Genomic DNA, 27,665 nt, shown 5'->3' on the forward strand with positions numbered 1-27,665 from the left:
TCTAGGGATTTTCATGGGAATTTGGGTTTTTTTGGGTAGGAATTAAGAGTTTTAAATTTTAGGGATTTGGACCTCGATTTGAGGTCCGATTTTAAAACAAATTATATATTTGAGTTCGTGGGTGAATGAGTGATCGTTTCTGGTTCGAACTTCGGGTTTTGACCAAGTGGGCTCGGGGGTGATTTTTGACTTTTTGGGGAAATCATTAGAATACCTATTTTTATGCATTAGAATTGTTGCGAATTGAAAGTGGAATCGAGAGGTAAAGTGGTAGTTGGGGCTTGATTATGTTCGTGGAGTTGAGGTAAGTGTTTAATCTAACCTTAGCTTGAGAGCATAAGAGTTGTGGTCTTAATTGCTATGTGTTAATTGTTGAGTACGATGTATAGGTGTGGTGACGAGTATCTATACGTTGGTGTCAAGCATGCCCATGAGTTTTATACTATGATTGTTGTGACTCCATTATGTATTGTCCATGCTTAATATGATGATTTTGAATGTTGAACAAGGCTTATGAATGTATTCTTGGTAATTGACCATTGTGGAGAATTGGCTCAAGTTAAGTCTTAGGTTGTGAAGTGATTGTAGAAACGAGATGAGATATATTATTGATTTCCTTGACGGGATGTTATTGTTTATGATATTATTTTCCCTTGCCGGGATGTTATCTTTATGATATTGTCTCCCTTGCCTAGATGTTATTGCTTATTATATTGTTTCCCTGCTGGAATATTGTTGTTGTATTACTGTTCCCTTGTCGGGATTCTTTTGTGATTGGTGTTGAATTGTATATTGGGATCAGGTTGCACGCCGCAATAAAATTATATGGGATCGGGTTGCATGCCTCGACAAGGAGTAATAATGGAGGACAGATGGTGTCAGGTTGCACGCCGCAACATCATTACATGATTTGGGATTGGGTTGCACGCCGCAACAGTTCTTGCCGAAATAGCCTTAGAGTATCTTTCAGTTGTCGAAAGGCTATTTTCGTAAAAGAACGGACAAGTTTGTAAAGTGTCATAAAATAATCCTCCCCGGCCTCAAAATTCATGTGAAATTTGAAAGGGGCCACATTTGCAAAAATAACCATTTGGTTGCATTTGTCGAACAGAGAAAGGGAGCTAGCCTTTTGTTTTTGAGTTTATAAATCTCTTGATTAGAATATATGGGTTGTTTGATTTTCGAGTTTGTAGGTCATCTTTAAACCTTTGAAACCCAGTTTGTTTTATTATGAAAATTGATAAGAAAAAAATGTTTATTATTGTTTATCTTTTATTGGTCCGAACTACGCAAGGTCTGATTCATGCGGGGTCATGATACGTAGGCAATCTCCATAAGATTCGACCACAACAAAAAAAAAAGCAAAAAGAGAATGGAAAAGAAAAAGAAAAAAATGAAAAAAAAATCGAAAAAATGAAAAATGAAAAAATCGAAAAAGAAAGAAAAAAAAAGAGAAAAAAAAAGAAAAGAAAAAATGTAATGAAAAAAAAATCGAAAAAAGGAAAAATGAAAAAAAAGAGAAGAAAAAAAAGAGAAAAAAATGTTGCTAATAATGAGGACCGACTGAGTCCATTCTAACCTGTTTGTTTCGCAAAGAAAGTTAAGGTGGTTGGTTTGTGGTAAGCCGTACAATGACACCCAGAATCCTTTACTGGCATCTCATGATACACACTCTGCGGGGATCAGGCCTGATATGAAGCACTCAAATCCTATTTGGGAACTTGTTGACGGAGGTTGATGATATTGAAGCTGGCAATGGTCTTGACAATACTGATGCAAAGCTCAGTGCGTTAATTGATGAATCTTTGATTTCGGCAAGGGTATCCCTCTGGACACTCGTCAATCCTTTGGTTAATTCCCTTTTGCTGGGGATATCTTTATTGATACTGGCCTCGCGCTTGTTCCTTACTGACTTAGACCATTTGGATATTCTAATCGGATTTGGTCTTGCATAATTAGAAAGCTGATGGCATATTTTGAAGTCAATTCACACTTGTTCTGACCAGACAGACTCTATTGGGGAGTTTTTCTATGAAAGAAAAAAGATGAAAGGGAACAGAATAAAAAGACAAAGGAAAAAATGACTCTTTAACAAAAGAAACTATAAATAAAAACCTATCAAATGCAGATACCGACTCTAATGGTCATGACATGCATATGTGGCCTATCCTCCGCTGACAATCATCTTTCAAGATCTTCAATTGGCAATTCCCCATCCGATTCTCAATCTTATTCGACTTGTAGTGCCCGAAGGGTTTTCACTATCAAGCCTCTCTCATTTTAGTTTTTCTCTCAACTTTCATCGCCTTATGGTGCCTGTGAAGGTTTTCACCAATAAGACTCTCTTGTTTTATATCTCTCTCCAGCTGGGGATTTGGAGTGTTGCCGGTATGACTCTTTCTGCTGGATATTAGAGTCCTTTCTGTTGTGGAACATAATGTTAGGTTTGCCGATAAGACTCTTCATTTGTCTGACTTGACATCTTTTGAAGACTGATCAGAAGGTCGACATTAAATGCTAAAAATGCAAAAGATGCCTATTTTTGTAATTTTTAATTTTTGTAAAACTAATTTAATTACTAACAATTGTAGAATTAAATCCTACATGCAAAATGCGACATATTTTTGTATTTTTTATTAATTTAACAAATAAGCAAACACAGACAACTACAAATAATTATCCAAAAATATCACAAAATCTCACAAAATTGCACACCAAGGAAAATCATTTGATTTTGAAATTTTTGGGAGTAATTCTCATATAGGGCAAAAATCACGTGCTTACAGCTGCCCCTCTTTGCCCGGAGACACGAAGGGTTTTCGTGCAAAGATAAAGCGAGCGATTTTTGCCCATCCGAGTACTCCGTGTGAAGCATTTTTTGAAAAAGATTTAACCGAACCTTTGCTTCAAAGGTTTCCTACATATCCCTGGCTAAAGGGGAATCAAGTTAATGTAGTTCGGGAAGTTTTGGTAGCTGGGACTACCATGGGACTGCAATGTTACTGCTGTTGCATGCTGTTATCACTGCTTACCGATCTCCTTGTTACACCGTGCTTAAAAGAAAACAAGAAGCTAGGCTAGACTAAAATTTGTTCTTGTTGCCTTGCTTTCTTGTCGGCTTGTGTTTCATCCGGTGCTTTTCTTCTGTGAACTTGGGAATGATACTGGCCCTTTGCTTTTCTGAATACCAGTTTTCATCATTTTGCTTGGTCCGCTAGGGACATGGCTTTCTTCATCAAGCTTTTCGGCGGTTCCTCTGGTGGGTACGGCTCTCTTCATCAGACTTGTTATGCTGGGCATGATTTAATGTTCACCAGCTGCTTCTTTCAAGACGCGTCCTTTCTTCCTTTTGACTCATGCGCCTGAATTTGTGCTGGGACCTCTTGTTGCAACCTTCTGTTTCCCGGTGCTGGGATTTCTATTGTTTCCTGCTGGGGATTCCTGTTGTAACCCTCTGTTTTATTGTCTTCTGACTTGATCTTGAAATGTATGCCTCTGTTATATGGGCGGGCTCCCAACTTCAACACTTGAAATGAAAAGACTGAATATATGCCTCTGTTATATGAGCGGGCTCCCAACTTCAACACTGGAAATATAAAGACTGAATGTATTCCTCTCGTTATACAGGTGGGCGCCTGGCATGAAATAAACAACTTTTAAAATAAACGCCATTCCTCTCTTCAGGCGGGCTCCTGATTTCAACAACAATTTTGAAAATAAACGCCATTCCTCTCTTCAGGCGGGCTCCTGATTTCAACAACAACTTAGGAGGAAATGCATCTCCTATGGGTACAACTAAACTTAGGAGGAAATGCGTCTCCTATGGGTAAAAGTAAACTTAGGAGGAAATGCGTCTCCTATGGGTAAAAGTAAACTTAAGAGGAAATGCGTCTCCTATGGGTAAAACTAAACTTAGGAGGAAATGCCTCTCCTATGGGTAAAAACAAACTTAGGAGGAAATGCATCTCATATGGGTGAAACTAAAACAAACTTAGGAGGAAATGCATCTCATATGGGTAAAATTCATCAGACTAAGATTTTCCTCCTAAGTCGTCGTTATTCAGAGTATTCTAACCCAGGTTTTCTTTATTTTAAACTTTGTCCCCCATGCCTACATTAAATAAATACTTCCACCACAACCCATTACAATTTGTCCCCCATGCTTACATTAAATAAGTACAATATTCCCTCCCATTATAATTTGTCTTGTCCCCCATTATGTTAAACAAGTACATCAAAACTCCACCCCATTATATTTTGTCCCCCCATGCTTACCATAAAGAATCAAGATAATGTTCAATTACCAAACTAACCCTCCGACCTTATTGCAATTACCACTCTACCCCCGAATGCAATGCAATTTACCAAATTACCCCATCAGCTCTAAACACTCAATTAATCATAACTTAACCAAAATATAGCTAAGATGACCAATTTCTCAACAATCTTCAACAACAAATCATATGAACACGATGAACAACACAACTCAAAATTAATGGAATGAATTAACCATATCGGGAACCAATCCTGGTTAATTTAGACCAAAATGGATGAGCAAAGATACAACAATATTAACAAAAATATATGATTCAAATTAAATCAAACAATCAAAAACAAACATAAACTCACATTAAATCACTGGATTTAAACATGAACTTCAAACAAAGATGAACATGAACTAAATCTATTTTTTAAGCAACAAAACATGACAGATTCACATGACTCAAACAACATTAATAATTTCTGGAAAATACATAACAACATGAAACAAATTGAATTAAATTTCAATTTGAATCTAACAAACATTAAACTAACAAATATTTACCTAAACAATAATACAAACATGAAATAAACATGAAAACAACTAATTAAACTTCCATTTTGAAATCTGAAAATTAATTTAACAAAACATATGAACATGAATAAAACCAAAAATCAAATATCTAACCATAGACATGAACAAAACAAACATTTGCCGATTTTAGATTCGAAAATATCAAAACAAAATACCGACAAAATAAAACTCAAAAACTACTAACCGGAGATGAACAACGACAAATTCGATTGTATGGACTTTTTCGACGAACCTCAAATGGGAAAAAAAAATCTGTCCGGACTCAACGACTAACTCAACGACGAACTCGACTTTAAGAAGTTGACACCGAAAGTAGCAACCGACGCAGCATCAACAGTCGACGCAGCAGTGTGAGCAGTCGACGCAGCAGCGTGGAGAAGATGAAGCAACAGTTACAGTAGTAGTTCATCAACGCTGCTGAAACAGTGGTGGTTGATCATCGCTGCTGAAACAGTGGAGGTTCCGGAGCAGTAGCAGCGACGAGGCAGCGATGGCGACGAGGTCTATTTGGAGGTGGACGACCGGAGCTGGTTATGGCGATGGGGTTGTTTGGACGTGACTGAGATTGGACAACGCAGCAGCAGTTGCTGCTGCTTGATGTGGAAGGAGGGATCGTTTTGGGAAAGATGGTGAGGAAGATGAAGCGCGACGGGGTTTGAGCCACCATTTTCGTGCAACTGGAGCTGGTTTTACGACTGGTTTATGGAGCTAGGAGGAGGAGGAATGGTCGTGAGGGAGTCAGACAGGTGTTTGGGTGGTGGTGTTTGGACGTGAGGGAGTCCGGATTGGTGGTTTCGCGGTTGTTATGGCGTTTGGACAGTAGGGTCGACGGTGGTTTTGGTGGCGGAAGGGTTAGCCATAGAGGGAGTGGTTGTCGACGAAGAAGAAGGCTGGTACGAGCAGCCATGGTTGGGAGCTTAGAGTTTGAAGGAAAATTGCAGAGTGATGAATTTTAACAGACGACTTAGAGTATTCAACAGTGAAAAGGAGGTGTGACAATTGGGATCGGGTTGCACGCCGCAACAAGAAAGAATAAAAGTGAATATTGATACGTTACTGATTTCCTTATTCTTGCTGATATAAAATTATGGCATTCTTTAAGCTTCTATATTGAAATTCCGTTAGAACTTGATATTCCCCGCAACATGTTCCCCATTCCCCATCTTTAACTGCTAGTTTCTATTATCATTATTTACAATATATGATTTAACTGCACAGGTTTAATTGGTAGTCTTGTCCTAGCCTTATCACTACTTCGCCGAGGTTAGGCTCGACACTTACCAGCACATGGGGTTGGTTGTGCTGATAAAACACTCTGCACTCTTTTGTGCAGATCCCGGTACTGGAGCATTCAGACCTTAGCTAGGGGTTGCTGCCTTCAGTCCATTGGAGACCCGAGGTAGTCCTGCAGGCGTCCGCAAGCCCTAACGTCCCCTTCATATCTTTGTTGCTTTATGTTCTTTTCTATTTTAGAGACAAACATGTACTTTCTTTGTTCAGACCTTATTTGTAGTAATCCTAGATGGTCCGTGAGATTGTGACACCAGTTCTAGGTGAATATTTATTATGGATTCGTATTCGTATTAAGTTAATTTATTAGATTTCATCTTCCGCATTTCTTTATTTATTATTATTCTGCTATTGATCACATGTTAATTTGAAATTGTTAAAAAGTTAAGGCAAAAGGGTAATAAAATATGTAATGCTCGGCTCGCCTAGCTTTCACGAGTAGGCGCCATCACGACTCCCGAGGATAGAAAATCCGGGTCGTGACAGTTATGTTAGGGATGGTTTGAAGGCACTGTCCTATGTACATATGATGTAATTTTATTTTTTCTCTTTTTAGGAATTGTTAAAAATAATGTTATACTATTTGGATTGCTTTCTGGTAATGTGATGCTTAGTTCTTTGTATTTACAAATATCAATTATTTGGTTTATTTTTAAATGTTTCTGGTGTGAGTATGAAAGCATATAAAATAGTATTACTATTGGTGAAATGTAAATTTTTGTAATTGTATTTATTAAAATTTCACATTAGCAAAGAGTATGTGGTCATCATAACTCTTAACAACAGGTTTCTCAAATAGTTTATTAAGTATTAGCGAAGAGAAATTTGCCTGTTAAATGTAATTATACAATTAACGAAAGGACTTTTGGTCGCTAAAAGCACTTGTAAGTACCAAATTAGCTGTTGTAATTGAAGACTTTTAACAACTGGATGACAAATTAGCGAGGGAAAATTGCATCGCTAAAAATAATGTATAATGATCGGAAATTATGTTGTCACTAAAGGGTCATTAACGACCGTATTGAAAGTCGATCGTGAACTTTTAACGTCGGGACTTTTAACGACCGGTGACGACCGAATTTTTGTCGGTTGTTATTGACTTATAGGGACCAAATTTGGACTTTTAACGACAAAATTTCCCCTCGCTATTGGCCAATATTCTTGTAGTGCACCTAACAAGATCAAGGGTTATAGCAATTTGCAATATCTGAAATTTTGTTGAAATTTCTATCCTATAAAAGTTGTTATATAGATAGAAGGTCTAAAATAAACTATACTTTAGTGTAGTTTGTTTTGTTATAACATGTTATTTATCATGTACACTACGTTATCAATTAATGGTACGCTTCTTCTCTTCTTTCTCTAGCGTCTAAAAAAACTCTCTTCGATTTGGTGAAAAACTTATGTGGAATATTCCTAAGAATATTTGTTCGAGCGAATTTTTTCATTCTGTAACTCAAATATGATCATAGACGGTGAACTTTTCATTACAATCTGTGTTTATATGCATGTGAGTAGTGAAATAAATCAATGAAAAATCCTGGATTACTGTGTGTTCTTAATTGTGTTTTCCTTCGGCTATATAGCATTATAATTGAGTCTAGATTAGAATATTCGGAGTGTGAAATTAAGTTGTTCGCTTTAAGTCATTTTCGTGGGAATTTCATAAACCACTTGAATTTTCTCAAATCACATCCCTGGCTTTATTTTATAAGCTAGTCAAATTGCACGCACTTCGCGCGGTCGTTAAAAACATCATTGAATTTATAAATAACTTTTTGTAAGTATAATCTAGAGAGAAGAAATAAAATTCAGCAAAAAGATAAAATAGGGAATTTGAAATTGAGAGCTAAGTTTATCATCTAACATCATGAAAACTCTGGTACCATGATTAATTGAGGAAGACACTGAAATATTATGTATAATCATAGATGATATCTTAGTACTTGTCTGTAACATGATATGATCTCTAAACTTCTTTCTAATATAAATGACTAATTGGAGGTTATGCATTTTTAGAGCAATATAAATGATTAATTCCCCACTTTGCCAATAGAATTAATGATTACTGTAAATAGAAATCATGAATATTGCATATTCTGTTCGAGTGTTAAATAAATAACGATATGCATTCACTTATAAAAAAAAAAGAAGAAGAAGGATATAGTTTTGCTTAAACTATGTGATGCTTATAAGCTTTTCACATAATATTTTTTCATCGTAGTACTATTGAGTTTGCTTCAGATGGTAATATATGAGTATTTTTTGGATAAAATCTACAAGACCTTTATTCCTTGTCACACTGTATGAAAATCTTTCATAATCTTCTGCAATCTTTTTGTAGGACTCTTCCTCATTTTGCCGATCCCTCACATTTGAATAATTTGTTGTCGCTCTAGAGTGTTATGCAACCCTATACAAACATCATACATGTATTATTGCAAAGCTACAGTATCAGACACCCAGGACTGCAATATAAATATGCTCTATGTCCATCTTCCAATCAATAACCATAATGCCAAAAGATCTTCTTTAACTCAATACCGAATATAGAATATTTATCAAGATTAATAAGACAGGGAAAAGGAAACATGAAAGAGTTCTCATCATGTCCAATTAAGGAAAGACTCTATCAAAACGTAAAATATGTATAGAACCAAAAACAATGTGTAATATGCACATCAAATGCAAGGGTGAAATAGTTTTTCTGGAATGCACCTGCATTCTAATCGTTTAGATGCTTTTGGTGCAGGCATCCGAAACTGGAAGCAAGTTGCTATATAAAAGGTCTTGTGTGTCTCTTGTGTCTTGTTGTTGATAACTCCAAGTAAAATTTGAAGTACCTCTCTTCAAATCTTGGCTAAATAAATTGATCATCCAATTTGACCCTGTTAAAAGAAATTAGAAGGGAAAAAAATATAATCCACCAAGCATAATCTTATTAACTTTTTGCTTTTTCATATATGCTTATCTCCTTTAGCAATTACTCCTTTTCGAATGTTCATCTACATATATATGGTATTACGCCAGTCGTCATATATTAGATTTGGTTCAAAACAATGTAGTCTCAAATTTGAAAGATGCAAGTATTGGTGTTTGAATTAACTTTTATATATTTGATCTTTTACCCACAAAAGATAGTATAAAATTTCTCCTACTTTTATTACTTTTAAAACAATGGAAAGCAGAAGCAAATGGACAATCGGCCACACATCCATCTTCTTTTCCCTTTTTGTTTCATCTCTGTTTTTCTCAGTTATCTATTCTTATGTTTTCCTTTTTTATTTTTTTCCCTATTCAGCACATCATTTTTTTCAACAAAATGATCAGCAAATACAAAAAGAAAATTATAAAAAAATTACTCTTCTTTTTAAATAACACCCATTTTCATGCCAGTCGAAACTCCATTCTTACTCCTATGATTAATTCTGTAAAATTAACATACTTCTCCTCTTAAGTTTGACAAACAAATACCAAAAAATATGTTTTCCTTTATTAGCTCCTCCTCAAATAAATCAAAGAGAAAAAGAAAATAATGGACGTCACTATACAGGCACACCAGAGGAAATTGAGAATATACAAAATCATACCCGAGTATGAAATTAGAGTAATATAGAAATGAACCTGTTTTTCTTGACATTATTTTAATCGTTATGAGAGCCAAATCTCACTCGTCAGCACTCGATCTTCCTTTGAATTTTTGGCACTGGCGAGTTATTTTACTGCCTGTGACCTTTGGAGGGTCTGCCTCTCTTCTGTGTTGGGGGAATCAGTTATTTCTCCTCAAGAATTCCTTTGCCATCTATGATACTTACAGTAATAAAAATAAATCAACCAAGTGATGGAATTTAATGGGAAAAGGAACATGGTTGTATAGAATCAGGGAAGTAATTGAGTAGTTCCTATCATGATAATTTTGTAGGAAACTCTACTTCTAATAATTTAAAATATTTGCAAAATTTAGCAACGCAAAATGCAATAAAAAGCAAACTATCGTGCAAGACTTTCAACCAATATGCAACATTGGCTAAAGAGCCCTAATTAATCTCAAAAGTTTGTACGAAAGTAAGATGAAAAGGAGAAGGTGAGAAGCTTCAGCGGTATATCTGCTTGGACTCATCATTTGTTACGCTGTAAAGATTTGCTCCTACAACTGACAATCAAACCTGAAATTTCATAACCCGTGGATTTCCGCGTGAATTATGAAGAAATAATGAGGCTTTTCGGTTGTCCATATTGAAGGCAACGTTGGTTTTAATTAGTCGTGACTTTTGGACTTTCACAGGAGTATTAAGTTTAATGAAAAAATTTAGGGAAAAAGGCAAAAAAAATGACAAAAAAGATAAATAGTATTCTAGGCGTGCCAAGTCACTCCCTCATTTTCCTACTTTATATATAGAGATGAAAAAAGTGAATTGATTGGTTAAACAAAAGAATCAATGTAATTAATAATATTGAGTCAATACTCAAACTAGCTAGCTAGTTTCACTATTAGATATTCACATATTCACCGCATGTCATTAGTATTTGTTTAATATCGTTATAATCATATTGTATTCGAAATCCACAAACTTTTCTTCTTGATTACTGAAAATGGGTCCATCATGAAATAGTAATGATAAACCTAATCATTTAAAAAAAAAGCCCTAATAATTTTAAAAGAATTTGAGAGCTCATTAGTCATTGCAACTCCTTTTGACTTAATAGTAATCCTATGGTCCAATCAAGTATAACATGTTAAAACAAGTATAAATTAAAATTAATAAATCTATATAGTGTAAACAACATGATCAATAATGCTGTTATTTTATTTTTCACAAGGTCAAATCATGTCGATTATCTACATCTTCATCAAGCTTTTTGACAAATTGGTTGTTTTGATTATTATTTTTATTTTTAAGAGTGCAGCGTGAATCATTAGGTTGTATTTGAAGTATAATGGATCTTTCAGCGATAACTCTAATACTTTGACGGTGTTTTAAAAATTCCAAATAGAAAATATGTGATGCAATCATATGATCTCCCTGCAATTTAAACACCGTTCAACTCTTGTTCAATGTTTATCTTTAAACTTTGACAATTATTAGACTTGCATAATAGATTTTGGGTTGACGGGAACAAGTCAAGGAGAAGTATTGAATGACAAGTTTCGTGGATTGCAAGCTTCTGAAGAAGGATGCATATGATACTTTAGACAAGTCTCTCATTGAAAATTAAAAGGAGAGGAAAGTGAAATGCCATAAAGAAAGAACAATTTATGCAAAATACCCATTGAACTTAAATTAATTATCATTTTCTAGCCATTTGAAAAGTAATTACAATATATACCCACCCAATTAAAACTAATTACCCCTACCTACTCACTGGCTTGGCTTAACTTAGCTTAATTTGGCTTGAATTGGCTTGGTTTATAGTAGCTTGAATTGGCTTCACTTGGCTGGGTGATAAAAGAATGGGTAGGGGCAGGTAATTTTTTTCCGGGGAATTTGCATCTACATCCAGTTTTTGGGTCACCTTTTAACTTATATTCGCTTTGCACTAAAAATTGCAAGCGTACCTACTTTTCGGGTAACTTCAGACATACGAGCCTGAAGTAGCAAAAATTTATGTCTGAAGTTTGAACTTCAGAATTTTTTGTCTGAAGTGTAGCCTTATCAAAGCAAAACTTCAGATATTTTTGCCTGAAGTTTGGCATGACTTGCAAAGGCAATCACGCAAACTTCAGTTTCATAGTGTAATGGCAAACTTCAGTTCAATAAAACCACAACATGTTTTGGGTGAAGCTTTTGTTTTGTAATTGCTGAACTTCAGCATTCTAGGAGCTGAAGTTTGTTTTGTAATTGCTGAACTTCAGCTTTCTAGGAGCTGGAGTTTGTTTTGTATTTGCTAAACTTCAGCATTTTATGAGCTGAACTTTGTTTTGTAATTGCTGAACTTAACATTTTAGAAGCTGAAGTTTATTTTGTATTTGCTGAACTTCAGCATTCTAGGAGTTGAAGTTTATGATTTGATGCCTTCATCATCCCATGACGACCAAATCCTGATCTATTGTTAATACTATGTGTAAAGTGGATGGTAATTCAAAGCTTCAGGACATAATTGGTGCAATTCAAAATGAACCTTTACCAGTAGCATTGTACCGTATAATGTGCCTGTAAATAGGGCGCGTTGCTATGTGCCTTCAACAATATTTTGTTGTTTTTATTCATATTGTTATTTCCCAAGGTAGAGTTTTCTAATTTCTGGTGATATTACTATGATAACGATATTTTTAATTTATAGGTTTGTTTTGTATTTGCTGTACTAAGAGAAATCATCTTCAGAATGTTTATGTTCCATGTAATGCGAGTGTCATGTGTTTGAGAGAGAAAAAGGAGAAGAGGAAAAGAAGAGGAGGAAGAAAGGAGCACATAGTCAGTAGGAAGAAGAGGAGGCTGAAGTTGTCAAAATTAGGGTATAAATTAAAGAATTTTAAAAATATAAGTATAGATTAAATGGGGGCGATTAAATAAAAAGCCTCGTGCAATTTTTACTTAGTCAAACTTCCCCTAAAAGAAGAGCACAAGTTCTCATGATATGTGTGTTCTTGGAATCTATATTATGTATTAGCCCAAAGGGATAATTTCGTGAGGTTTGCTAGGCCAAATTAGACAATGCTTGCAATGGGCTTGAATTGTGACAAACATACAATCAGAAGGAATCTTTACACAAATAACTGTTTTGATTTACTATTTAATTTTCTAGTCGGTATACATAGATATACTTATTTATATATATATATGAATTGTATATATTATACATATGTCGGCTAGTTTTAGTTTAAACAATTGGACATGCGGCTATTAAGTTAATTATTCATATCAGAATTGGACTCCTACAGTGTGACTACGAGTGGATATATGTGACAGGTATGATAGAGGGCTGATGAGGGTGCATTAAAGAGAAGACTGACATGCAACTAGGCTGGTAAGATTCCAACGAAGGAATGCATATGACACCTTAAGCAAATCCTCCATTGAAAAAGGTAGGGAAAAGTAAAGTATAATCTAAGACAAATCACAATTTGAAATAGTATACTCACTATTTGGGTTTGGGAGATTTGCATAAATATATAGGATCATTTAGTGCTACCGTTACATTTTGTTTTCGCTGCGAAAAAATTTAGAAAAATAATATCGCTGTCAGAATTTTAAAGCACGTTGCCAGAATTTTAAAGCATGTTGTCAGATTTTTAAAGCACGCTGCTAGAATTTTGGAGCACAATGCTACAATTTTAAAAGCTAAATTTTTAAAGCACACAATCGGAATTTTGAAGTCGCTGTCAAATTTTAAAGCGTACTGCCAGAATTTGAGGCACGCAATTAGAATTTTGAAGCACCATACCAAAATTATTAAGCATCCTACCAGAATTTTGAGTACTTTGCTAGAAATCTGAAGCATGCTATCAGAACTGAAAATTCTAGCATGGTGCTTCAAAATTCTTGTAGTGGACTTTAAAATACTGGTGTAGTGCTATTTTACCCAAAAAAAAAAAAAAAAAGTTAACGAGGTCAATAAAAATGGTAGTTTTGAAAAGGTCCATCCGACATAATTTTCTTGGATTTAATATGATATAACCTAAGGAACAAATTTGTGTATTATATAGCCCAAAATAGACAATTCTTGACATGAGCTTGAGCTATGAAAAAAATACTAACCAAATGTGTTTGTTATATCACTTTTTTTGCACGTGATACAATGAGATGCTATGGTAGATAAATTTTTCTATTGCATTGTAAATTATACGAACATCTTTTTCAAAAATATCAATTTTAACAAGGAAAATAATCAAGTTGTATTTAATAAATGTCAATAGTATATGGTAACTTTATTCTATATTTGACTATTTTAGTTAAATACATATATATATATATATATATATACATATATATATATATATATATATATATATATATATATATATATATATATATATATATATATATATATATATATATATGGGATATGGAAATGAAATAAGTTGAATGCCACCACTTGCACATCATTATTCCAAAATTTAAGATAAATAGAAAATGTTATTCGACAACATGGTACATTCCTATATGGTAAAAGATGCATGTATTAGAGTAGATAAAACCGAAAACACCAAAAGAAAGATAGGACAATAGTGGGGTTTGCTAGGAAATAAAAACTTGAAACCATTAAATCACTTTTGAGGAGGTTGATAAGGAGTCGCAACCAAGTAAAGGTCACTTTTTCTAGCGGCAGTTACTCCAACCAACTCAGTCAAGTCCAAGTCGCTTGGTTCGATTCCAGCAGGGAGTTTCCAATCGAAGTGATATAGTAATTGAGCCAATGGCAAATAAGCATTAGCTAAGCCAAACGAAATCCCAGGACAAATCCTCCTTCCGCCACCAAATGGAAGATATTCAAAATTATTACCAACAAAATCCTTAGAGCACTGCTCAAATCTCTCTGGCATAAAAGTTTCTGCGTCATTCCAATATTTTGGATCTCTTCCCAAAGCCCAAACATTAACCATGACTTTGGTCTTTACAGGAATAGTGTAGCCGTTTATATTTGTCTCTTCCCTACATTCTCTTGGGAGCAAAAGTGGAACCGGTGGATGAAGTCTTAGAGTTTCTTTTATTACTAACTTTAGGTAGTTTAGCTCCTCCACATCATTTTCATCGAAAGTTTCTTTTCCTCTAAATGCTTCTCTTACTTCTGCTTGAGCTTTCGCGAATACGGCTGGATTTTTCACCATTTCTACCATAGCCCACACAATTGTTGACGATGAAGTCTCTGTCCCGGCAGCAAACATGTCCTGCATTTATGGCCAAGCTACGATATTAATTTATATTGCACGTGCTATTTGCCTTTTATAACTTTTTTCACTCATCCAATTTGAAATGTAATCTAATGTATACTTAAATAAGAATAAGGATAGAACTGTAATGTTCAGTACTTACAAAAATTATAGCTTTGATGTTGTCGTTGGTGATAGGAAATTGAAGGCCTCCATCATTCATAAGTCTTAGAAGAACATCAATTAAATCTTCACCTCCTAACGCTCCATTAGTTTTCCCAATTGCAAGATTTTTCTTGTGCTCATTGATGACATTCTCAACAATGGCATCTACCTTATGGTGTGCATTCATAATCTTACCCTTCATTCCACTGAGCACATGAAGAAACTTCAGTGAAGGGAATATGTCAGCCACATCAAACCCTCCTGCTAAGAGTATCACTTCTTTAATTAGTTGTATAAATTTGTCTTGCTCTTTGAACACTTGCCCAAACGCTGATCTACATGTCATGGAGCTTGTGAACAAAAAGATCCTTTCCGTAACATTAATAGGTTCACCAGAAGATGACCGGATAAAATTAATGAGACGAAGAACTTCATTCCGCCTAATAGAGCTAAATGTCCGAACATTCTTGGCACTGAGCACTTCCAAGACACATATTTTACGCATTTGTCTCCAATAGTCGCCATAGGGGCAAAAGGCTAGATCAGACCTATTGTAACAGACAATCTCCGGGGCCAAAAGGCTAGGCCTAGACGCAAAAGCGATGTCATGAGTTTTTAATACTTCTTTTGCCGTATCAGGAGAAGTAACCACAACCGCAGAAACTTCACCTAATTGAAGGTGCATAAGTGGTCCATATTTTTTGGCTAAATCTCTAAGGACATGGTGTGGTAGTCCACCAACCATATGAAGCATACTTCCTAGTATTGGTAGTTTCCATGGACCTGGTGGCAACTTTTTGCTTTGGCTATTGGAGTTCTTCCATATCCTTAACAAAAAGAGGAAAGATAGAAATAGGAAAATGGAAACCAAGCTGAAGAACTGCATTTTGGTTAGTTGGTATTCTTCAAATCTCAGTTGCATATATATATATATATTATATATATATACACTCTTTTATCATATTATATAGCAAGAAATGGGATATGCAGATACAAATACAATAGTGATATATATTTTTCAACATCTGATCAAAGCAGACTTTGTTTACTTTTCTGTGGAACTAATTTTTCTTTACAGTCAAAACAGTTGAGCTGACTAAAAGAACCATAATGATGTATTTTTTAGCCAAAATATGAATATTTTGTTTCTGTTCTGGCAAATTCCTAGTAATCTGCGGACGAGAAAGACTCTTAACTAAGGCGGCCGGAAATTTGGTAGTAACAAAGAATTAGAAATACGAATGAAATGTACGTGTAGTTGCCACCATGGAATTTAATCTGTCCTGCTTTGTAGCAATTTTGACTGCTAAAGAATTATGTGCCTGCAATATTACTGGCTAATGTGTATTATATTGGCGAGCACACATGTTATGCTTCTTAATTTGCTTAGTTAAAATATATACACAGACTCATATATATTATATTGGCTAGCACACATGTATGGTTTTTTGCTAATTAGCTAGAACATATATACATACAGTAACACACTCTATTGGTTATTACATTCTTTCTTACTTTTTATGAGTAACTTCTTACAGTTATTTTTTAAGTAATTAATCTGATAATGCAAAAAATTATTACATGTGAGTATGTAAAAATTAAACTCTTTTCTAGTTATTTTTTAAATTTTGGATGGGCGAATGGGGGAGGGGGAGGTGGTGAGTGCATTAATATACAATTCCATTATATCCAGCTATTGGATCTCTTCCAATTTGTGGATATTTATTTGCCAAAAATTTGACTAAATTCTCAATGCAGTTCTTTACATGTTAATCATATTTTGGATTAAACAACAAAATTGATTGCAGGAGAAAAAATCATGTGTTGGCCTTAAAATTTGAATAAAAAAACAGGACAAAGCTGGTAGAGATCGGAATAAAACCATAATTATGTTCACCATGCTGGTTTTTGAAACCATAGCCATATAAAAAAAGAACTATAGCCATACCAATTTAACTGAACTAGTAATTAAATTGAACATGCCTAAAAATTTGGCTTTAACCCCACATATCAATTAGAACTTGGGTCGTATTTTACAACCATGAACAACTTGTAGGTTATTTAATTTGAACACCAGATATAATAGAAGCTTCCTATGTCTTTTCTACCAAAAAAAAAAAAAGAAAAAAGAAAAAAGAAAAAAGCAAAAAAAAAATTAGATGCCACGGGAGAACTTCTCATGAGGTCACTTATCCTGGTACTACTTTCACTTATGCACGTTTAACTTCGAAGTTGACGCTCTTTTTTTTTAATTTTATGTTTTAAAAAAAAGATCTTTTTATATTTAAAAATAATTTTGATTTTAAACTCCATCATCAGCGGTGAAGCCACATGGTCACAAAGGTGGTCAGTTGACCATCCTTCATCAAAAAACTTGCGCTGTGTACATAGATAAAATATTACATTTTAGAGGTATATAACACATATTGAACACCCTTTGTCAAAAAAAAAATTCCACTTCTTTCAAAGTTGAATACCCTTCAAAATTCCTAGATTCGCCACTGCTCATCATCTCCTTGATGGCATGCTTGGACTGGATAGCTAGTCATATAAATGTCATAATATGTTTAAACCACAAATTAAACCATTTATTATTTATTATCCATCATAGAAATTGAAATGAAGGAAATATTATTTTCTCATTTTTTTTCTTTAGAGATGGGAGTTCTCTATATTGTCCCTTTACAATATGCCCCTCTTGTCAATCCACAAATAATAAAAACTTTAATGAGACAGAATATTTTTCGTTTTTATTTTTCACTATTCTTTTTAGGGGTGTGCATTCGATTTATCGATTCGATTTTGACCATTATCGATAATTACTTATCGATTATCGATTTGTATATATGCTTATCGTTATCGTTTCAATAAGGTTTCGATTTATCGATTTTTTGGGGCTTATTGATTCGGGTATCGATTACACCAATAATATGGACAAACTCGCTATAAATAACAATAATATAGAAAACTTGCCGGATTCCACGGGAAGTATATCGCTATAAACACGCCTAACTAATATGGACAAAAAGAAGCTAAAATAAAATGAACATAGTTTATATTTATTAGTTCTGTTACTCCTTTTTAAAATAACAATAATGATAAGCTTGTTAATACGTAGTGCAAGTTTAAAAATAAGAAATTTCAAGGTTATCATGTTGGAGATGAATGAATTGTCCTCTCACGTGCAGAACAACGTAGTCGTCGGTTTACTTGACTTTGAATTTAATACAGTAGTTTAATAAATCAATGTAGTGGTTGATCTGATAATTTTCAAACTTAACAAATGAAGATTTAAAACAAATCATTTCTGATTATTGTGTACCCATTATTTGGTCGTCTGTGCAATATAAGGCATCCCAGTCACTTTCTCTGCTGGGTTTCGGGAGTATGCCGGAGTTGACTTTTTCTGCTGGGTTTGCAGTTCGCGGGAGAGAGGGAGAAAGGTAAAAGCGGCGCTGAAGAATGGGTAGAGGAAATAATAGGGTTAGGACTTAGGGTAAAGGAAATGGTATATTTATCTTTTTAGTATATCTTATCAGTTTATCGATAAACCGATAACCAAAGAGGACAAAATCGAAATCGAAATCGATAACTCGATAAGGAAAATTTCGAAATCGAAATCGATAAACCGATAATAAATAATTAATTCGATTTATCGATAAACCGATTCAAATGCCAAGTCATGCACTTTAATTTTTTTCCGGATTTCTTTTGTTTTCCACTTCTGATGACTATCCGATCACGTGTTTTTTGACTTGGGCATAGAATTGAGAATCTCACTACCAGTCACATCATTGGCACACAGTATGCATCTTTGTTTTTTCTAAAAAAATTAAAATACCTTCTAGTCACAAGCAGAAAAGAATTTATTGGTGACTTTTCACTTCCGTATATGTGTTTAATTAAAAGTTAGGCAGAATACCATAATAGATATTTATACTTGTACCGTTTTGACGTCCTGGTTCACATACTTCATAGCTTAAGAAATTGCTGAGTTGGTAAAGTTAAGATATCCGAGTAGTTCGAGTCTCTTTGGTTATCATGTTATTCCCCATTGCTCGTACATTTTGTTCTCTTGATGTATGATTTCTTATAAATCTTAGTTATTGATCAGTTACTACTGTTAATTAAAATTATTTGGGGAGTAGGTTGCACGCCGCAACGGAAATTGAAAGGAAAGGAATTGAAATGGCGGAATAAGAACGAACTATGATGTTGACAAATGATTATATGGTGGGATCGTGTTGCGGCCCACAACGGATTATTTAAAGTTGATATTGTGGGATCGGTTGCACGCTGCAACATATTGATAAAAGTTAATTTATTTGTGACTGTTGGATTGGCCTCGGTTGTTGAGATGAGTTATATGACTTGTAATTCGGGACTCTCTGTTAGTTGGTTTTGAGTTTGTTGATATGAATTACCTGCTTTACTTCTATTTCAATCTTATCTGTTATTATTGTTACTATTTCGTACACGTTAATGTAAGTGACCCACCTTAGCCTCGTCACTACTTCGTCGAGGTTAGGCTCGACACTCATAGAGCACATGTGGTCGGTTGTACTCATACTACACTCTGTATTTTTTGTGCAGATACCGGAGTTGGTCCCAACGGAATCTAGTATACTTGCTCAGATCGAGTCATTCAAAGGAGACTTGAGTTATAGTTGTACGGTGTCCGCAGCCCCGAAGTCCCCTTCTACTTCTTTTAGTTTTTTATTTGATTCAGACAGTGTTGTTTATTTCAGACCATTATCAGTAGTATCTTAGACGGCCATGTATTCGTGACACTAGTTCCGGGATTTGTATTTAGATTTGGTCACTTATTAGTTTATTTACCTTGTTTCAGACTATTCAATTTCTTTATTGTCATCGTATTTGAAATTTGTTAAAAATGGTTAATAACTATATCTAACGTTGGCTTGCCTAGTAAGTGGAATGTTAAGTGCCATCACGGTCCCGAGGGTAAAAATTCTGGGTCGTGACAAATAAATAGCCTACTTTGTGATGCTTTTTCTCAGTTGTTTGACTTGTATGTCACCTAGTGCATTATTGCTTAGATTTATCAATTACATGTGCGTGCTTTATTTGAGAGTTGAATAGAACCGTCTTGATTGAGTCATGTGCTATATGTGTGTAGGAATTTGTGTTATTATGTGCTATCATATGTAGTCTAGAACTTGCCATATATGTTATTCGAAGCGAAATCATCAATTTATGCTTGTCTAGGAGATGGCGTAGGCAATTCTTTGCTTGATCATATATAGATGTGCTTGTCACTTATAGAAAAAATTAGTTCTTAAGTTGAGCTTGTTGAACCTTCACCTCCGAAGGCTCTTAGTCACTAAAAGAAGTAAGGTGACAGATTTGGGAAGTAGCTTTCGAGTGAAACTATGGAAGGGGCCATAAGGTGTACTAAAGGTGTGAAAAGGCCACTAGCCGATGAACCTTAAAGTATGGAGTATGTGTAGAAAAAAAAAGATAAGAAGAAGAAAAATACAAATAGTGTTGAAAAAAATAACACACTCTCTAACCTTACTAATTTGTGCTAATGAGGATGTAGAAGTGTTTAATTGAAGAAAAAGGGCTATGTTCTGTATGAGTTTAGGCAAGTGAAGTGATTGAGAAGAATATGTGCTTGATTTTTGAGTGTAGTGTATTAAAATGCTTCAGAGGGTTAGTCACTATTCCTAAATGTATCCTACCTATCCCTTAGCCTATATTACAAAAAAGACCTAATTGATCATAGGTTTGGATAGCTTAGATTAGTAGAGATGTACACTATGGACAAGCTTATGGTACGACCACGAGATTGCACATGAATTTCTTCGTGAGAGGAAGCGAATTTTATTCAATTGTGTGATGTCCTTAATTTATGTTCAAAGGTACACTTGAATGTGTGGACTATTTCTTTATTCACTCTCTTATTTGTTGGTGAGGGCACTTGATCTCATGATAGATTGGTAATGTTGTTAACTTCTCTTGTTGGGTGAATGCGCTAGTTGAGGGTGCTTAGTGGTAACGAGTCGGCTCTTGAGGTAGAGTAGTTATGGGTAGATTGTTTGAATTGGTTGAATTGAAATATTTATACTTGGGCATGTATAAAACGGGAAGAATATGAAATTTGTATGTTCATGCTTTATTGCCGGTATCGACCATAGTCAAAGGTAGAGTGTATGATTAAAAGAAATTGTATTCCTCCTCTATAGTTGAGATGTTAGTTGTTGGGGTATAGTTGATAGTTCCTGTAACGACCCTGTCGATCGTTTTAAAAATTAATGCCCCGATCCCCTATTAACTGCTTTTCCTGTATTTGTTTCTGCTATTGTGAGTTGCCGGGGGGAATTATTGGGAGTTTCGGAGAGTTTTGGGACACTTAGTCCCTAAATGAGAGCTTAAGTTTTGGAAATTTGACCGTAGTTGGAACATTGTGAAGACGGACTCAGAATGGAATTCTGATGGTTCCTTTAACTCCGTTGGGTGATTTCGGGTTTAGGAGCGTGTTCGGATGGTGTTTTGGAGGTCCGTAGCTAATTTAGGCTTGAAAAGCCGAAAGTTGAATTTTTGAAGTTTCCGGTTAGATAGTGAGATTTTGATCCGAGGGTCGGAATAGAATTCTGGAAGTTGGAGTAGCTCCGTAGTGTTGAATGTGATGTGTGTGCAAAATTTAGGTCATTTGGACAAGGTTTGATAGACTTTTTGATCGAAAGCGTATTTTGAGAGTTTTTGAAGTTCTTAGGCTTGAATCCGATGCTAATTGGTTGATTCGATATTTTTTGAGGTGTTTGGAAGATTTGTATAAGTTTGGATAGTGGTATATGACTTGTTTGTGCTTTTGGTTAAGGTCCCGGGGGCCTCGGGATGATTTCGGGTGGTTAACGGGAAGTTGGAAAGTTGGAATTTGCAGCTAATGTCTTTTGGGCTGCTGTCATAACCGCATCTACGGTTGAGAGGCCGCAGATGTGACTCCCGCAGAAGCGGCCAAGAGGAAAGTGTGCAGGAACCCACAGAAGCGGATGTCTTACCACACCTGTGTGACCACAGATACGACATATGGGTCGTAGGTGCGTAAAAGGGAGTTTTAAATGAGAACCGCAGAAACGGTTCCCCAACCGCAGAAGCGGTATTGCAGATGCGATGGGTGGACCGTAGGAGCGGATTTGCTGGGTAGAAAATCAGAGTTTCGAGGGTTTAGTTTTAAAAAGTTAGAAATTGATTTGGGAGCTCGAGATTGGCAATTCTGAGAGGGATTTTCACCTGGGTGTTTTGGGTAATCAATTCTTACTCGGCTTTGATTGTTTTCCACGAATCTATTCTTAAATTCATCCTTTAAATTCGAATTGGGGTGGAAAAATTGAAGAAAAATTGGAAAAGTTCTTAGACCTAACATTTGAATGTGGATCACGATTTTGATGTCGGATTGGGATAATTTTGATATAAATGAACTCGTGAGAGTATGAGGATTTTGAAATTTTGAAAATGTAAATTTTACCTGATTTCGAGACGTGAGCCCGAGGAACGTTTTGGTTATCTTACCTAATTTCATGTATTAGCTTAGATTTTATTTGTAGAATCAGTTACTGGAAGTGTTATTTATGTTATGCAATTGAATTTAATAGATTTGGGCCATTTCGAGTCGAGTACTCATGACAAAAGCGTGGTTTCAGGTTGATTTTGAGCTGGTTCGAGGTAAAAGGCTTGCCTAACCTTGTGCAGGGGACATTCCCTTTATGATTGGTATTGCGATAATTGAATGCCTTGTACGTGAGGTGACGAGTGCATACTTGTGCTAATTGTTGAAAATACTATTTTCACTAAAGTAGCTTTAATTGTGTTTTCCCTTTTTTGCTTACATTACTTGAAATTTAAGTCTGCTACTAGCTTAGAGAAGCATGTCTAATTGACTTAACTACCTTATTTGTATTATGTGAAGCATGCTAGGATAGAAATTCCTGTTTTACCTTGGTATGAAGTTGATGTTTAATTGAGTACTCTTTGGTGTTATTGCTGTGTGCTTTACTTTGGGACTACGGGACGGCATCCCGGGAGATCCCCTGTACGTATTTGACTTAAGCTGGTGTGCGGGATACCAAGAGATCCCCAGCACGTATATTGAGGATACCAAGACATCTTCTTCATACCAAGAGATCCCTAGCATATATTGATGATACCAAGAGATCCACGGGATACCAGGAGATCCCTAGCATACATTGAGGATACCAAGAGATCCTCGGGATACCAAGAGATCCTTGGCATATATTGAGGGTACTAAGAGATCCTCGGGATACTGAGAGATCACTGGTTACTAAAGAATGGTATTCCTTGTGATTATGTTGCCTCTATTTAAGTTATTGTTATCCTTATTATTTTGTATTGGTTCTTATTATTACCTTTCAACTGTACTACTTTATCTTATACTGTCATACCTTATGTTTTATTTAATCTCAGTAGGGCCCTGATCTTCCTCGTCACTACCCGACAGAGGTTAGGCTTTGCACTTACAGAGTACTGCTGTGGTGTACTCATGCCCTTTCTGCGCATGTTTTTCATATGCAGATCCAGGTACCTCCACTCAGGCTTATCACTCGTGAAACGAGGCGCTTATAGAGACTCCGAGGTATATCTGTCGCGTCCGCAGACTGAATAGTCCCTTTCTACTCTCCCTTTTGTATTAGCCCTTCTGTACTTTCGTTTCTTACTAGACATTCTGGAGTTAGATACTTGTAGACATTCAAAGGCTTGTGATCATGAGATTCCAGGTTTGGGAAAATGTATTTAGCTTTCGAGAGTTGTTATTGTATATGTCGAGCGGCACTTTTAATCACTGTTTTTATCTCACTATTTCTGTGTTTAATTGTTTCTTCCGCAATTTGGGTTATTTTATGCATTTTAGGCTTACCTAGTCGTAGAGACTAGGTGCCGTCATGATGGTTCACGGAGGGCGAACCGGAGTCGTGACAAGTTGGTATTAGAGCTCTAGGTTCATAGGAGTCATGAATCACAAGCCGGTTTATTAGGGTCTCGCTGATCAGTACGGAGACATCTGCACTTATCTACGAGAGGCTATGTAACTGTTAAGAAAATTCCACTTCATTTGATTTCCTTATCGTGCGAGATTTTAATATCACAATTCTTTACTTCTATCTTCTATTCTCTCACAAATGGTGAGGACACGTGCTACCCGAGTTGATCAGGCACTCGCGCCCCCTACTGCAGCCATCAGAGGCCGATGCCGGGGTAGAGGCCGAGGACGCGCACGCAGTGCAGCCAGAGCACCCGCGCGAGCTGCCACCGAGGAGCCACTAGTAGTGCCAGTCGGAGCCCAAGCACCTGATACGCCTACTGCTACTACCATGCCAGCACTTCAGGAGACTCTGGCATAGTTCATGAGCATGTACACCACTTTGGCTCAGGCAGGGTTGCTTCCCCTTGCTACAGCTACATCTCAGGCCGGGGGAGGAGCACAAACTCCTGCCGCCCGCACTCCTGAGTAGTGAGTGCATGTTGATCAGGTCCCAGAGATTATTTCGATACAACCTGTAGTCCCAGGTTAGCCCGAGGACAGGGCGGCGACTTCAGAGGATGAGCAGCGGCGACTTGAGAGGTTCAAGAAGTATGATCCTCCTGTATTTAGTGGGTTAGCATCAATTGATTCCTTGGGATTTCTAGAAGAGTATCACCGTATCCTCCGCACTATGGGTATATCAGGATCGAGTGGGGTTTCTTTCACTGCCTTCCAGCTTCGAGGAGCCGCCTATGAGTGGTGGCGCACCTATGAGTTAGACAGTCCGGATGAGGCAACTTCCCTGGCTTGGACTCGGTTTTCAGATATGTTCCTGAGGGAGTTTGTTCCTCAGAGCCTCAGGGACGCATGACGCGCAAAGTTTGAGCATTTGCACCAGGGTGCTATGACTGTCTCGGAGTATGTTGTCCATTACACTAGCTTGGCTAGACATGGCCCAGCCTTGGTTGTACTGTTTGCGAGAGGGTTCGCCGGTTTATTGAGAGGCTTATTCCCAGCATCAGTTCTAGCATGGCTCGTGAGTTGGAGATAGATATTTCTTATTAGCAGGTGGTGAGCATTGCTAGGGGGATTGAGAGTATGCATTCTAGAGAGAGAGAGGAGAGGTAGGCCAAGAGGTCTCGAGAGTCGGGCTATTATTCTGGTGCCCGTGCCCCAGCTGCAGGTCGTCATGGTAAGGGTTATATGAGTCGCCCTGTTCATTCAGCTCTTCCAGCAGCCAGTGGTATTCCAGCTCCTCCTAGGCCTCAAGAGCCTTATTATGCACCTCCAATCTCTAGTGCTCCTCCTGTGTGGGGTGCTTTCAGAGTCAGTCCAGCAGACCTGGCTTGAGCTAGTCACAGCCGCCACGTCCTCCCAAAGCTTGTTTTGAGTGTGGTGACACATGCCATGTGTGAGGGATTGCCCTAGACTTGGGAGGAGTGCGTCTCCACAGACTTCTTAGCCACAACATGCCCCGCAGAGTTCTCATGCTATGGTTACAGCTCCAGTTGCTACCCCACCTGCTCAACCAGCTAGAGGTGGAGGTCGGGGAGGTATAGGTCGCCCTAGAGGGGGAGGCCAGACCCGATACTATGCCCTTCCTACCCATACCGAGGCTGCTGCCTCCGATTCTGTCATCACAGGTATTATACTAGTTTGTAACAGAGATGCATCAGTTCTATTCGATCCAGGCTCCACTTACTCTTATGTGTCTTCTTATTTTTCTCTGTATTTGGGTGTACCTCAGGATTCTTTGAGTTTCCCTGTTTATGTTTCTACTCATGTGGGAGATTCTCTTATTGTGGATCGTGTTTATCGGTCGTGTTTGATTGCTCTTAGTGGTTTTGAGGCCGGATTTGATTTATTGTTACTTAGCATGGTAGATTTTGATATTATCTTGGGCATGGACTGTTGTTGCCCCATTATGCTATTCTTGATTGTCATACCAAAACTGTGATGCTAGCTATGCCAAGTGTACCGCATGTTGAGTGGAGGGGTACTTTAGATCACACTCCCAGTAGAGTTATTTCTTTTCTTAAGGCTCAGCGAATGGTTGAGAAGGGGTGCAACACGTATTTAGCTTATGTGAGAGATGTCAGTTTGATACCCCTTCAGTTGATTCAGTCCTAGTAGTACGGGATTTTCCTAATGTGTTTCATGCTGATCTTCCGGGCATGCCGCCTGATAGAGATATTGATTTTGGCATTGATCTGTTGCCGGGCACTCAACCCATTTCTATCCTTCCGTATCGTATGACTCCTCCTAACTTGAAGGAATAGAAGGATCAGTTACAGGAGTTGCTTGATAAGGGTTTTATTAGGCCCAGTGTATCACCTTGGGGTGCTCCTGTCTTGTTTGTGAAGAAAAATGGTGATTCTATGCATATATGTATTAATTATCGCCCGTTGAACAAAGTTACAGTGAAGAACCATTATCCTTTGCCTCGTATTGATGATCTGTTTGACCAGCTTCAGGGCGCACGAGTGTTTTCTAAGATTGATTTATGCTTAGGTTACCATCAGTTGACGATTCAGGAGCCAGATATCCCGAAGACTGCTTTCAGGACTTGGTATGGTCATAACGAGTTCCTTGTTATATCATTTAGGCTGACCAATGCCCCAACAGCCTTTATGCATTTGATGCACAGTGTGTTCCAGTCGTATCTTGACTCATTCATCATTGTTTTTATTGATGATATTCTGGTGTATTCTCGAAGTCGAGACGATCATGAGCAGCACCTGAGGATAGTGCTTCAAACCTTAAGAGAGAAAATAAGTTATATGCTAAGTTCTCTAAATGTGAGTTTTGGTTGGATTCCCTGGCATTCTTAGGCCACGTGGTGTTGAGTGAGGGTATTCAGGTGGATCCGAAGAAAGTAGAGGTAGTGCAGAGTTGGCCCAGACCATCCTCAGCTATAGAGATCTGCAGTTTTCTTGGCTTGGCAGGTTATTATCGTCGTTTTGTGGAGGGATTTCATCGATTGCAGCCCCTATGACCAGACTGACCCAGAAGGGTACTCCGTTCTAGTGGATGGAAGAGTGTGAGTTGAGTTCTCAGAAGCTCAAGACAGCTTTGACTACAACCCCAATTTTGATATTGCCTACAGGTTCATGGTCTTACACTGTCTATTGTGATGCCTCGAGGATTGGCCTCGGAGCGGTTTTGATGCAGGACGGTAGGGTGATTGCCTACTCATCCAGACAGTTGAAGGTTACAAGAAGAATTATCCTATCCACGACCTTGAGTTAGCTGCCATTGTTCATGCAATGAAGATCTGGCGTCATTATTTATACGGGGTTCCTTGTGAGATTTATACTGATCATCGGAGCTTGCAGCACCTGTTCAAGGAAAAGGATTTAAATTTGCGCTAGAGGAGATGGTTAGAGTTGCTGAAGGACTATGATATCATTATTTTGTATCACCCGGGCAAGGCCAATATGGTGGTTGTTGCCTTAAGTCGCCGGGCAGAGAGTTTGGGGAGTTTGGCTTATTTACCAGCATCGGAGAGGCCTATGGCGATGAATGTTTATGCCTTAGCTAGC

The 27,665-nt window shown here is 37.0% G+C and overlaps 1 protein-coding gene and 1 long non-coding RNA gene across 2 annotated transcripts; both read right to left on the reverse strand.

Annotated features, from left to right (window-relative positions):
- Nucleotides 1-8,220: 8,220 nt before the first annotated feature.
- Nucleotides 8,221-10,498, reverse strand: LOC107814506 (uncharacterized). Its single transcript, XR_001654564.2, has 3 exons — nucleotides 9,770-10,498; nucleotides 8,864-9,033; nucleotides 8,221-8,558 (listed from the first exon to the last, which is right to left on the reverse strand). It is a non-coding gene; the product is annotated as an uncharacterized LOC107814506 (long non-coding RNA).
- Nucleotides 10,499-14,351: 3,853 nt separating this feature from the next.
- On the reverse strand, nucleotides 14,352-16,041 carry LOC107814513 (premnaspirodiene oxygenase-like). The gene is made up of 2 exons (NM_001325925.1): nucleotides 15,118-16,041; nucleotides 14,352-14,972 (listed from the first exon to the last, which is right to left on the reverse strand). The coding sequence occupies exons 1-2, from the start codon at nucleotides 16,039-16,041 to the stop codon at nucleotides 14,352-14,354; spliced, it is 1,545 nt and encodes a 514-aa protein (NP_001312854.1).
- Between the last annotated feature and the right edge of the window lie 11,624 nt (nucleotides 16,042-27,665).

This window comes from Nicotiana tabacum, chromosome 11 (assembly GCF_000715075.1).
Source record: "Nicotiana tabacum cultivar K326 chromosome 11, ASM71507v2, whole genome shotgun sequence".
NCBI classification, from domain to species: domain Eukaryota; kingdom Viridiplantae; phylum Streptophyta; class Magnoliopsida; order Solanales; family Solanaceae; genus Nicotiana; species Nicotiana tabacum.

Excerpts from the sequence above, each read along its gene's own strand:
- LOC107814513 (NM_001325925.1), bottom strand. The coding sequence starts at position 16,041 with ATGCAACTGAGATTTGAAGAATACCAACTAACCAAAATGCAGTTCTTC. Across the intron at positions 14,973-15,117 it reads ACATCAAAGCTATAATTTTT|GACATGTTTGCTGCCGGGAC; the intron begins GTAAGTACTGAA and ends CCATAAATGCAG.